At 38.4% G+C, this 14054-nt stretch overlaps 1 protein-coding gene across 4 annotated transcripts in view; it reads right to left on the bottom strand.

Annotated features, from left to right (window-relative positions):
- Positions 1-1708: 1708 nt before the first annotated feature.
- The window catches only part of LOC146449875 (uncharacterized), a 114399-nt gene continuing 102053 nt past the window's right edge, over positions 1709-14054 (bottom strand). For 2 of the 4 annotated variants that reach the window (XM_085101003.1, XM_085101001.1), the window contains exons 3-7: positions 9046-9369; positions 6604-6945; positions 5862-5909; positions 4622-4744; positions 1709-4262 (exon numbers count right to left, since the gene is read on the bottom strand). In XM_085101003.1, coding sequence (XP_084957129.1) covers positions 3814-4262; positions 4622-4744; positions 5862-5909; positions 6604-6945; positions 9046-9369 — 1286 coding nt within the window. In that variant the 3' untranslated portion in view covers positions 1709-3813. Of the gene's footprint in view, positions 4263-4621; positions 4745-5861; positions 5910-6603; positions 6946-9045; positions 9370-10918; positions 11162-11910; positions 12117-14054 lie in introns of those variants that run through there. The other 2 variants (XM_085101002.1, XR_014860483.1) reach the window with 2 other exon arrangements.

The following is a 14054-nucleotide window of genomic DNA, read 5'->3' as shown; positions in this document are numbered from 1 at the left end:
TTTTACATATAATACTCGCGGACATTTTGTTCATTGCTCACAACTCCCAAAATATCCGCGCGTATTACTGATGTAAAACCATCGAATAAGATATATTAATCTTACCCTTTCATGCTTACTTGGTGAATATTATGTTAGATATATTGTTAGCCTATTGAACAAAGAGGGTTCTGAAGGGGTAAAATGGGAACTGGTATATTGGCCTGCTTTCGCCTCGGGAAAGTGGGATTTGAGTAACCTAAAGTTGGGAATTGGGAAAAAAATGTAGAAATGGGAATGGGTCAATTAGTGTCAAGAATGTTTTGTCAGTGCTTAACTAATTCACTTAGCCAATCATCATTTGCGGTAAACAATATTTTTGTAGACTATGTACAGCAATGCAACAAAGTCAAAATCTCTGAACATGCGTTTTGATGTGTTTGCAAACAACATCATTACGAGAGCCGATAATCTCTGTACCCTCCCACGCAGTCGTTTTTAGGGGACTCGTATTACCTCCTCCCCATAAAGGAGGTAATACGAGTCCCCTAAAAACGACTGCGTGGGAGGCTAATAATCCTTGCGGCAATGCAAAACTTGCACCGTTGTTGTGCAACTGAAATAAATTTTGGCTCAAAATGTTGAATTGAAGAATCTCTCAGCTTCATCAAAGCCAATATTCATGAGCCATTACTACTTCCCAGGTAGATAAGTTGCAGCGCTTTAATATTACTACCACTTTCAGGAAGAAAATGTTCGTGTGTTCGATTCCTGATGGGTGCTGGTAAGTTTACTTTTTAAGTTATATTAAGCTAAGTGCGAAGTTGATCAATCGGTTATACACAGCTTTTTTCTTTACTATCTCACGTCCCCTTTCCATACTATCTCGTACAGCACTGTGTCAGCCGGACCGAAGGGTCATGAGACAATAATTTGCAAACGGACTAATCTGCCTTTTTTTAGTACGTTGGAGAATATAAACTTGATATATAACTAGCCTAATGAAGAAAGTGAGAACATGAGATTCATAAATGCTATCTTGTTGAGTAAGTTTGATGTATCACCGTAAATTTTCAATACCCTTAGTTATTGAATTCCAGCGGAACAGAAGACATTTGGCTAGCTTTCAGGTCAATGGGTACGAAATCAAATATGGATTGGTTACTTATCTATGCGTACAAGGGAGTGGACTCTAGGGGCGAAGTGGTTTGGGCTATGACGCCGCCATGAGCACGTTCACCCCATCCATGTAATCCATGCACTGTGACATGTAAGACTTGAGACTGAACATGTTGCTATCTTACGCAATTTGTAAATCAGATATTTTCACCCCGCGCGTACAACGACACCCTTAAAAAATAATTTAAGGAGCTGAAGACAACAAGAAACGAACCTCTTAATCTTTTATATATCGGTAATATTTTGTTTTTCGTGAATTTCTTTTCTACAAAATCAATTGAAGAAAATATTAGGCCCGCGAAGTTGCTCTACCGGGTCCGAAGAACTTTTTCTGAACTGTGTCACGTCACCTCTCCATACTATTTTCTATTACTGACATCGGTTCACCGGGCCGAGACGGGCCATACGCCAACGGAGTTATATGTCATTACTGAAAAATTATAATATTTTGTTATTTGAAAAATAATAAATGAGGAGCTCCGCTTTTAGGCTTGCCTACTATATATTAAGGATCAGGGACATGAAACCTGACATGTATCCAATGCCTGCCTATTTTTGTAAACGACTTTATTTCCTGAAATACAAACATTATGTACATACAAATGTATACTTTTGAAACACAAATGATACATCTTTATTTAATTGCACCAATAATGGCATAATGTGCTTGTTACAAATACGTAATATCAAGCTATCAAGGCCTTAGGTTTTATAATCCTTTGAACGCTGACATACATGGTCTTAATTCTGGTATTTATTTTTTAAAAAAAGTTAAGAGTTTTTAATTTTCTCTTTTTATGCGTCGCTTTACGTATGTATACTTTTAAACAGTAAGACGGCTAACAAACTCACAATCCCTGTGATTTCCTGTGGTTTTACTCGCCACCATTTTAATGCATGTTTTCGTACAATTTCTATTCTGATGTAACCATATGTCTACCTAGCTAACTAACTAACTAACTAACTAACTAACTAACTAACTAACTAACTAACTAACTAACTAACTAACTAACTAACTAACTAACTAATTAACTAACTAACTAACTAACTAACTAACTAACTAACTAACTAGCTAGCTAGCTAGCTAGCTAGCTAGCTAACTAACTAACTAACTAACTAACTAACTAACTAGCTAACTAATTAACTTTTTGAATTCAACGTAGTGTCCGCCTCAACTGTGCGGCATCGCGATTACAATTTTATTTATATTTGAACGCCTTTTGACATGTAATTATTGTAAATATATATCAGGTTCTTTTAAGGTCAGCAGTTTTTTTAACTTTTTTTACTTATTATTACATTGTTATTATTACACACGGCCCCACAAGCTTTTAGCTTTAAGACTCATCGTGTTGAAATAAAGGCTTACTACTACTACTACTAGTACTACTTCTACTACTACTACTACTACTACTACTACTACTACTACTACTACTACTACTACTACTACTACTACTACTACTACTACTACTGCTACTACTACTACTACTGCTGCTGCTGCTGCTGCTGCTGCTGCTGCTACTACTAACTAACTAGTAACTAGCTAACTAACTAATTAACTAACTAACCAACTAACAAAGCTATACGAAGTAGTTATAATAATACTGCTACTAATAATGATGATGATGATGATGATGATGATGATGATGATGATGATGATGATGAGTAATATTGCAACTGATGATAAACATAAGTGATGTCAACTGCTCCTATGGCTGAAAAACCTCTGACAAATATTACTCAAAAGCTAGATTTTACTAAAGAAGTCTGCAGTACGAAAAATCGGGAAACCTTACGCTTGATGTAAGGATTGGGAGAAGAGACTAACTAGTAAGAAGCTAAATAACTAACTAACCACTAATTGCTAACTTACTCAGTAAATAAAGCTTGAAACGACTCGACGTGTGGGTTAAAAATGGCTAATAAATAACTTATGTAGCTGCGAAAAGAAAGCCTGAAAAAAGTTCAGGCTTGAACGGGATTCGAACCCATGACCTCTGCGATGCCAGTGCAGTGCTCTAACAACTGAGCTATCAAGCCAACTGGGATTCGGTCATTTTGTGAATTTGTGTCATACCCGTCGACGTGAAGCGATGGAACTACATATATTTGCGGGTGAAATAATGAATAAGTGAGAGACGATTTCAGTTATATTATATGTACGCAACTTGGGTCCTTGCGGAAAGAAAGCCTAAAAAACATTAGCCTTGAACGGGATTTGAAATCAAATTACGTTCAACAATTTCAAATTTCTTTCAAGCCTGAATTTTTTCAAGCTTTCTTTTCGCAACCCCTCTTACGCACATTACTGCGATGGCCATTCACTTATTCATTCTTTCATCCGCAGATCAATATAATTATGTATTTTATCTATTCCAGCTCCAGAACGTTTTCATTCTTTTTCCAAGAGAAGGTAAAGGTGGCACATAATACAGCATTTTCATGTTAAGACTGAATGAACAAAATCTGATGTAAAATTATTTCCGTAAACGTTTCTCGTTCATTATAAAATAAATTTCACCTGTAATTTGTTTTTCCCATAAAATACTTAAGCAGTCGGTGTTGGGGCACCTAGAAAAGGGTTAGGGGGAGGGGTTGTGGGAATTTGTACTCTCTTGAATCCCCTGGCCTGGAGCCGTTTCACCGTTCAAAACTCTACACGCTAACAACCTTGTCTCCAGATACAGCGTGCAGCAATTTCTCCTCCCAGTTTTGCTTCTGTTTGTGCTTCTCAAAATCCAGCAAAATTTGCTTTCTCAAAGTGACAGGCAATCTTCTTTTCTTGAACTTGTCGATCATCACAAGAATCAGCGACGAATCTCCCGTGTCCAATCCTCTCTGGATGGCCATATGCAGCTCTTCCCGACAGAAGTTGCTCGCCAGGTAGTTGTCAGACAAAACAATAAGCACTTGACGGCTGCCGTACACGCTGTCAGCCATGTTTTGGACGATTGGCTTTCCCAGCTCAAAGTCCCGGCTGTGAATACTGTATGGTATCGCGTGTTTGTCGAGGAGAGAGATCAGATTTTCACTGACCCATGCAAAGTCCTTTGAGCTATAACTGATAAACAGTTTGTCGTTTGCAACTTCCTCTTCTGGAAAACCTGTTTTGAGAAACAAATCACCAAATTCTAAATTATTAATTAATCGTTAATCACATGGTAACTAATGAACTAAGGTAAGATAGGACACCTTTATTTATACTCAAATGTTTTGTGCCAAAGCCCATGCCCTTTTCTCACCAACTCTCAAGCAACTAAGTGATTAATTAAGAGGTTAAACCGTGGCCCAGGTAACTTTCCGCTGCTTAATGCTTTTTTTCCAGAACTCTGCATGCTGCTCTTTTAGCAGTTGACCCGCTGGGAAGAGTCGACAAATTCGTGTCACAAATTAGTGAAATTACTATCGGTTTTTTTCCTCTTTACGCTTTGATATTTGAGTTAAATGTTTCAGTGTAACTTACTTTTAATGTTCTTCGAGGTCCACTTTTTCTTGATGTAGCGAAGAATGACTAATGTGGTCAGAACGAAGGCACCCCCGGCTGACAAAATAATAATGGGCAAGATCCACTGCCTTCCGCTGCCTCCTGTGGAAAATTAATGAAATCGTGGAGCACGAAAGTGAGTGAATTGTAGCTTCGTTTGTCCCATTCCGCCATCCGTATCAGTTCCAATCTCATCCCGAACCCTGTTTGGCATGATGCTAGTCAGTTTCTGCCGTAATATTTTCTGTATTTCACTCCGATAGGCTAGTAAATCCCGCCTCCCTCGATTGTAATTTTAGCCCTAATTGCATCTTATCGCACCTTTTTTTTAAAATTTGCATTGGATGGTCAAACGGACTCGGAAGAAGACGCAGTTTAGACGGAGACAATTAGCAAACAGTCTTACACGTGCACCCAACATGCGCCAAAGTAAGACAATTTGCATCTAGCTGCGTTCCAATACCTACATCGACTTTCGTGCAAGTCTCACTAGCGCTAGATCAAATTGAACGCATGTCGGCAAGCTATTGAAATTAGGCCCAGGTCCTGAAACGTTGAAACTGCAAATTGTCGCAAGTTTCAAGTGCGGAGTTACCGAATTCAACCTGCACCAATCATTCGCTCCTATTTGACGTTTGATTGACACATTTTGTAGTTGTGTTCATTTGTTACGGATGTGATTTTGAAATTGGTAAGAGGGCCTCGCGTCTTGTAAATTGCTCTGTAATTATTGTCATGATTTTAAAATTCGCATTCCCACGGATTATTCGAATGATTGCAGATCGGAGCGGGCTCCACTCAGCTTTGCTACTATTATTGGCTAAGTTAAACTACTTTGGTTATGGTTTCATTACTGCAAGAGTTTGTTTGTGGAAGTAACTGGTGTCCGTCCCTTAGCGACTAAAAACCTGGTGGGTGCAGTGGCACTCCCTTAAATAAGCTATATAGATGCGTGTCCCCAAAATGGTGTGTGTTTTGAGCTGTTTTGGCCTCATGTTGTTATAGGTGTTAGAGTAAGCACAATAACATATATGGGCAAATTTATCTCTTAACCTTCAAATGAAATCGGCGATAATATGATTTCAAAACTTAACATTCTACATTCCACTTTAGATATGCAAACGCAATTCCCCCAGGTCCGAAAAAGAATATACATTTAAGAATCCAGGTCTGAAAACAGGTATGGATTAACAAAGCACAAGAGGGTTAAAGCACTGACCCGAGTTTGCTGAATGACTTGTCCGGGATGTAGGTGGAAACTCTGTTGCTTAAAAGCAAAATTTTTACGTTAGAAAATAATTCGAATTGGAAGCTCATATGAATATTACTATTGAATTAGCTTGAACGGCTTTGTACTTCATGTGAGACAGTTTTGAACTTATATCTCCCCCTTCAGGCAATCCTTCAAGCAAGTGGCTTATTTTTCGTGTAATTCTGATTGAGTAACACTTTTGATGACAGTCACTTGGTGAGCCATTCTGTATTTCTGCCTGTCAACTAATATATTTGGTCAACCAACGGAAAGAACGACCTACCATCCAATTGACCGACCGACCGACCCAACCAACCAACACCAAACGACCAACCAATCAACCAACCAACCAACCAATCAACCAACCAACCAATCAACCAACACCAACCAACCAACCAACCAACCAACACCAACAGACCAACTAAACGACTGACCGACCAACCAAACAACTAACCAACCAACAAAGAAACTACCCGACCAAGCAAGCAACCAATCGACTGAACGACCAAACAATCAACCAACGAAACAACCTACCAGCCAACAAATTAATCAATTAACCAACTAACCATCCAACCAACCAACCGACCAACCAACTAACCAATCAACCAACCAACTAACCAACCACCAACCAACCAACAAACCGACCAACCAAATGAACAATCAACTAATTATCTATTGTCTAAAATGGATCTGAAAAGTACTTTCTTACCAATTTCTGGTTCATACACCTTTAACTCAATGGACGCTGAAGTGTTTTCCCATTCGTCCCATTCACAGAAAATTTGACAACTGTACGTCCCCTTGTCATTATCTGTGACGTTCATAATGGTCAGGATGAAAGCTTCTTTGCATTTGGTGCTTGTTTCCTTTAAGTCCACTGTATACTTCTCACTGGATTTCAATGGTGCCGACTTGTTATTGAAATGCCATTCAAGATAGCAGTCATAATTATAATCTAATTGTCCGTCAACCAAGCAGGTAAGGGTGCTGTTGGTAAAGGTTGTCGTGTGAATCACTGAAGACTCAGTAGCTGGAAAGTAATTCTTTGGGCCTGTGGGTAAAAAACATTTGAAATATTGCTGAAAGAAGTTGCAATTCAGTAATAGAAAAGCGTATGATAAAGCTGTGTAAGCTACAAAACAGTTGAAAACGGAGAAGTTCACTATACTTCGATCATGATAGACTTTTTGAAAGGTTAAGTTAGCTAATTTTAAAGTGGCGGTTATATTACTCAATACATCTAGAACATCAAGAAAATAAAATTAAAACATGGGGTAACTAAACGTATTTCACACTGCAGGATTTCGAGCTACTACGAGCAGTCATAAAAGGATGTAAACCTAGAAGAGAGACATCCATTACTGTCAAAATAGAAAGGTACCTCTACCAGTGAAAATCAGTGTTACACTTATAAAATCACAACGATACAGTAGAACAATACCATATAATGTCTTAAAGACACTAATAAATGAAACCAACGAATAGTAGAGCAATCTGAGCATCTGTCCGCTTCCGGCGTGATAAGGGAGTTTACGCAAAGTGACAGCTGATGTGATGGGACGGCACATTGTCCTTGTGTGACCAACGTGACGTCCACGTATTTACGACTTTAGATTGTAACATTCCTACGCTTGTGGTCTTCGCGTTGTAACAGACGAGAGAACACCAGTTTTAGTCGCAAATCGCCTAAAAATATGAAGGTACTAAGAAATCATGTTGGTCGCACAATGATAATTTACCGTCCCCTTCCGTCAGCCGTCCGGTTGCGTAAGCTCACTATTAGCTCATGCGGACTGTAAACTGTGATAGTGATTCCATAAGAATATTTCACATTACAACGATTTCAATTTCTTTAAATTTGTATTTGTTATTGATATTTGTATTTTCGTACAACATGTGAAACAAAAATGGGGAGTCACGATGCTCTTTTAGAAGGAAACTATCAATTATTTCTCCGAAGAAATATTCTATACGTGCGCGCGCACTGATATTGCAAAAAGTTATGAGCGGATTTGACCAGTGTCGACAGTAATTTCTCGTTTGCTTTGGTTTTGCTTTACAATGCTTTGCAATTGGTTAGCAAAATATGCGCCCCTTTCTCAACCAATAAGAAACAAAACCAAAACCTATCGTGACTACAAATTTTCATATTTTCCTAGAACAATAAGAGAGTGGAATGTCTTATCATCTGAAGCGGTTAATGCCCCTTCCCTCACGGCATTTGTAAACTACCTTTAAATTGATGGTTTTTACTTATCTGTTTTTATCTATTTATTTATTGTTTATTGGCTCATTACCACTGACTGATTTGCAAGAATCATCATTTTTGATGGAGGCAAATTAATGGCAGACAGATCGATAGACTTGCTCGCTTGCGTTTTCCTGCGCTTTTCGTGACGGTTACATGTAGTTGCTCCGAATTCTGATTGGTTCAATACACTGTTTACGTCCGCTGTAATTGGTCTGAGTATAATTACTTTGGTTTTGTTCCGTTACGACGCTCAATTGACAACTGGTATAAATTGCGCCATGGAACTTTTCAATACAGGCTAACACTGGTTTGCATAGCACCAAAGGCTCTAAAAATTCATTGGCCAGGAGGCGTTTACACACGTGTTTGGTAGAGATGAGCTACTGACTTTTTAAACTTAGATATCCAGCAAAATTAAGCGCTTCCCAAAAATAACAATTTACTCTACAAGTAAATTATAAAAATATAACAGCCACCCTTAAATTCCAGAGGCTCACAGATGACGTTATTTCTCATCAGACGAATTACTTTTCTGGAGACTTTAGCCTCTACGCCCAATTTTAGATGTAAAGACTACATATATATGTAAGAGCGTTTTTAAAATATGATGTAAGATATGTTTCAATATGTTTTTTGAATGATTTGAACTGATTTGTGATTAGTTTTAGTTTTTTTTTAAATTTTAACGCACGACCCACAGTCTGCAGAGCTTTAACTTATTATCGTGCTTAAATAAAGGCTGTCTGTCTATAGTGTCTGTCTGTCTGTCTGTCTGTCTCCTAGCCTGCGTGCAGACGTCTTGTATTTCTTAATACGTCGACGTAGGAACAAATACGAGACGTCTGCACGCAGGCTATCTGTCTGCCTGTCTGATCGCAAGAAACAAACCAAATTACTTACATCTATATGTCACCCGAATGTTGGAGGACTGCCTACTCGACCAGCCGGGAATGTTATTCTCTGCAATGCAGGTATATGATCCTTCGAATTCTTCACGGCCCGATGGAATATTAAGAGTGCTTTGTAAAGAAACCAGATCAAGCTTCAAAAGCTTCTTCTTCTCTGAGTGGTAAAAACCCTCAGATCCATTTATGATTGGTCTGCGGTCCTTGTACCAAATTACACGAGGAAGAGGCCAGCCCCTGAAGACGCATTTTAAATCTCTTGCTTCGCTCCTGTGAATGTGCCTTGGCGAGGTCGTGCTATACATTAACTGTAGCTCTCCTAGGAAAAGAAGCAGACTTTAAGTTATTATTATGGACGCATGCATCTTAGTCTTACTAATTTTTTTCCCTTGAAAATACATCGCAAAATACTCGTTTGATCTTTCTCTATTATCCGAGGGGTTTCTGAAAAAAAAACCTGTAGTTTGCACGTAAGGAAGGAAACATTAAAGTGCATAAAAATTGAGCAGTAAGGAAATCTCGATCAGTTCATAAACTTTACTGTGGAATAAATCACTCCAAGAACCAATGGACCATGCTCTAACCTGCGCAGGTCTTGGCTAATCATTGCTGTTAACGTTTAAGAATTCCCGGCTTGTACTAGGGGGTAGTGTAATAGAGCGTTTGACGTCATATCTTAAGGTCTGTGCTCGAGTCTAAGCCTCTGCTGTCATATTGTTTAGAAAAAGAACCTTCCTCACATTGTCTGTCTTCACCCAGGAAGGGTACCAGCACGATACTACTGGAGGCGACCCCGTGGGTGAACTGCCATCCCATCCAGTGCAGATAAATTACTCATAGTTGCTTCAGGCAATAGAAACTGGTGGTGCTTAACATTTAACAAAACCACCCGAATAGACATTTTCGGCATAAATCAGTACGAAATGATTTACCTTGTCTAATAACAGAACATGGATAACATGCATAATGTATGAACTTCAGCTATAAATCCCAAAAGGAGTAATAAAAATGCATCACTTTGACCAGAAGCCTAAAATTCCAGAAGTATTCCAAATGAAATGATGTGTACCGTTTGATTTTCCAACTGGAAATTCCGGGTTTTCCATGTAAATGGTAAGCGCCCTGTTTTTATCCCCGGTTACGCAGTTCAACTCAGTGCCACATATGAGTTTAACTTAATCATCTTCACAGCTCTGTAGGCCCAAAACATGTACTGCCGGGACGTACCTTAACCCGGTTTTTGAAGATGATAAGTCTATCCCATCGCCTAGTCCTTAGACCTGCCCGGGTTTTCTACAGGCACCCATCGTATCGCATCTGGTCAGATCATTCTAATTTTAAATATTAGTAAACGCCGTCAGTTTCCTAAGGGCAAATTAATTGACAGGAGCTCGGTTGTTCAAAAGCCGCTTGACCTTAATACACGATCAACATTTCATCTTGCTGGTCCAGACCTTTATTTCTTTCAAAGCTAAAGCAATGAAATGTCTAAGTCAAAATTGGAGGCAAGCCTCTTTTGAAAAGCTCTGCATTTATTCCTATTTAGACTTGCATCAAAGTTTCAAACTAGCCCTGGGTAAGCCTCATCGTGATATTATAAATTGACCCAAAAGTCGACGAGTTAAGCATGCAGCTATGCATTCTTTGGGTTTTGGAACATTTTGGAAATTTTATTGAAACGTTTTGGTAACAAGTAGCTTTGAGAAGCCTTTCTCACTACCTCTGTTATTAATTATATATAACTTTATTCATGATAACTCTTTGGTATCAAAGCGGTAAGACGCATAATTAATATATGGACTGCTTAAAAGAATCTCACGTCTTTCATGGTTACATTTATATTGGCAAATAAGAGAGGAGATAGTTACGTGCGAAGTATAAACGAGTTGTTGAATTCCCTTGCTGTAAGACCAGGCCGGCGTTTGAGGTTAGCGTTTCATTCACTTGTTTCCATGTCTTTCCCAGTGTTGTCCCTCCATTTCTGATCGAGCAGTTGAGAGTTATGTTGGAGTCTGGGTTAACTGTCATCTGATTGGTGTATAGACAGACACCTGACTGTGAGCAAGGTGCAACTCTAATTGCACACCTCAGGCTTCCGGCAAATGTGAAACCTGTGAAGAACGAAAGAAGAAAAAGATGTAAATTGTCTGAAGGATTTTGTTAATACCTTTCAATTCCGCTATAAATGGAGCTGTAAAAAGGATATTTACGCGGAAGTTATTGTGGATAAATTATCATAATCATTTGTTTGAATGTAGGTGAGCTGGCCAGAGCACAGGCAGCTGTCGTCGTATAATGGCATTGTAGCTATATGGTCACAGACTCACATGTTATATTATAACTCCTGTTGAATACTGAAAAGGATGCAAAAGGGTTTAAATAAAAGGCAATTACAATAACAACAAAGACCTCGCGGTTTCAAGCTTTTGTCTTAAAAACGACTTGACAGTGTAGACACAACAAACGAACTGCAGCCATGTGCTCAAATTACTTGGATTTAAACAAGAAAAAAGGGGAAATATGAATTATGAAAACTCAGTTTTTGAGTAAAATTAGTAATTTGTAAATTACCCTGAGAAGCGTAAACTAAGAGAACATGTAGGTGTTGAACGGTCAGAAATGCTGACCGAGTATTCGTTGAGAAACGGTAGTTTAGCTTCACACGTGTGATTTAACGTACGCTGACGACCCGCAAAATTAAAATTATACCAATAATATTGTTGTGCTTACTTCTGATAGTGAAAAAGCTGCTCGTAAACCACACGAGACGAATAATTTTATTGAATTGAGGTAGCTAAATGGTAGAATTTATAAATTGCCACTAAAATTGCCATAGCCATGACCATTGGCATTAACTTACCTGTGAGAATGCTCAGACTTGACAAAGAACAAAGCAAAAAGAATTTCATGACCCAAAGTTTGAAGTCTTTTTGCAGGTGATCCGTCTTCATGCCTGTGTTCACGGTTTCATGTTGATCATTCGTGATCCCATCAACTTTCTCAATATTTGTAAGCCATCAGCTTCATGTATTTTTCATAAGTCGTCCTACGTTATCGTTTTCCAATGCCAATTGGTCCAATTTATCACAGAGGCTGCCAACGCGTTTTTTTTTTTTTTTCACAAAATGGATTAGAGTTTTGTTATGATAATGGTCAGTAGATCCGTAAACGAGGCTGACGCAAGGACACTTCACGCTTTGTTTAAAATTCATACGTGCTTTAAAAATTCAATTTATTGAAAACGAAAATGTCATAATTTAAACCCGCGCACAAAGCTGGTCAACTCGTAATTTCTGATAATAACAATGAAGGCGTCATGAGTTGTCCTTTGCTCAACGCCAAGCAAGCAAAAAAGGCGATTTCCTATTTTTGTTTATTAAGAATATTTGTGGCACAAATAACTCTTTATGACGCAGATGAGGAGACAGTTTACCTTACTTGGCAAGAATAACTCGACTACGTACTTGATCCTTCAACTCCGAATGTCAATAGAAATTAAAGTTTTTTAAAGTATACTGTTCGCATGGCCAAATCGAGACAACGAACACAACAATATAAGCTTTTTTTTTAATTAAAAGCTTCTACTTCAACAAAAACTTCCAAAGCTGCTCAGCACGAGAGCAAGTTCTCACGTCAGAAAATAAGACCAGTCAAGGAGATCGCTTTTATTCACAGGAGTAAGTTTGTCTATGTACAGTTTTTTTTTACAGACTTCCTTATTCAACGACTGTTTTTCGGCTTTTAGGCAAGAATAATTGTCAAGGAAAACCTTGACAAACATTGTTAGATTGTTAATTTCACACACGGGAAAAATAAAACTCTTCGTATAAATAAAAAACTTGTGTTGGAAATCCTGTTCGGTTAAACACTTCAGTTTCAACCAAGTATCTCCTGCACCTGTTTTATTTCTTCAAATGGTGTTTTGACAATCATTCAACAAACATACTTTTGAACAGAAAACGCGAGACATTCAACTTAAGTTTATACCGGCGCAAATTAATCAAGGAAAGCTTTCTCGTGTGCTAGTACCAGCTTGTACTTTCAAGTAGTACATTGCTAACTTTATTTTTCTCTGCTATGATCGGTGGTTATGACCTCTTAAACCCTTCACCTGTCGGGAGGCTAAAACGGCTGCATCATTTGCAATGCCTTATTCCATATTTTATATGAGTAGTCAACATATTTAACAAGATTTCGTTCTTCTTCGAGCTTTCAGTTACTCGAGAACAAGAGTGCATCAATGCCATGTGATAGCTAGTTTTGCGTGAAGAACAATTTAATTATTTATGTTAAGCCGTGTGGTCAAATTAAATAGCATCAATATCTGTTCTTTAAGCGAAATCTTTCAGACGTTTCCAATGGGCCTCATTTTGCATTCTGAACGTCCTTTTTTGACACGAACTTCCGAAATCAAAAGGAGTTCACGTTCACGCTTTTCGAAAGTTTGTAGTGACATTCAACAAATCAGGCGGGGCTTGGTTTGTCGCCACGGAAAAACTTTTACACCGGAGCAAACCACTGGGCGCTCTTGGTTTTCAGAAATATTAACATGTCCTTAATATTCAAAAAGCGTCACAGTGCATTGTTTATATTGCCCACGGATGGCAGCTCTTACATAGAATATCACTTACTGCTTGGCCGACTGAAAGACAAAGTAATCGATGATAATGCCATGTTATGTCAGTAAACGGGCGAAGAAGTCTTCGACAGCTACCTTCATCAGTTCCATGACGATTGGGTTTTTTTATTCTGTATTTGAAGTCCTTTGAAGAGCACGTGAATGTTGCACAGTTAACGTTTTAAAATGTTCAATTAATTCTGGTTTGTCATCGGAAAAAAATATCAACATGGAACCAGCTTTATTTGGTATTCCAATCACAAAACAAGCGAGCTTCTTTTCTACCGGAGACATTGTAAACGTTTACTGTCAATTAATTTGCATCGATTCCATAGTTGTACAGTTAAATTCTAACCTTTTGTACTTTTTGTCGTGTCTTCAGTAGA

The sequence above is a fragment of the Pavona decussata genome, unplaced genomic scaffold (genome assembly GCF_977016875.1).
Source record: "Pavona decussata unplaced genomic scaffold, jaPavDecu1.1 SCAFFOLD_563, whole genome shotgun sequence".
Taxonomy (NCBI): Eukaryota; Metazoa; Cnidaria; class Anthozoa; order Scleractinia; family Agariciidae; genus Pavona; species Pavona decussata.
This window is presented reverse-complemented; position numbering and strand designations above follow the sequence as displayed.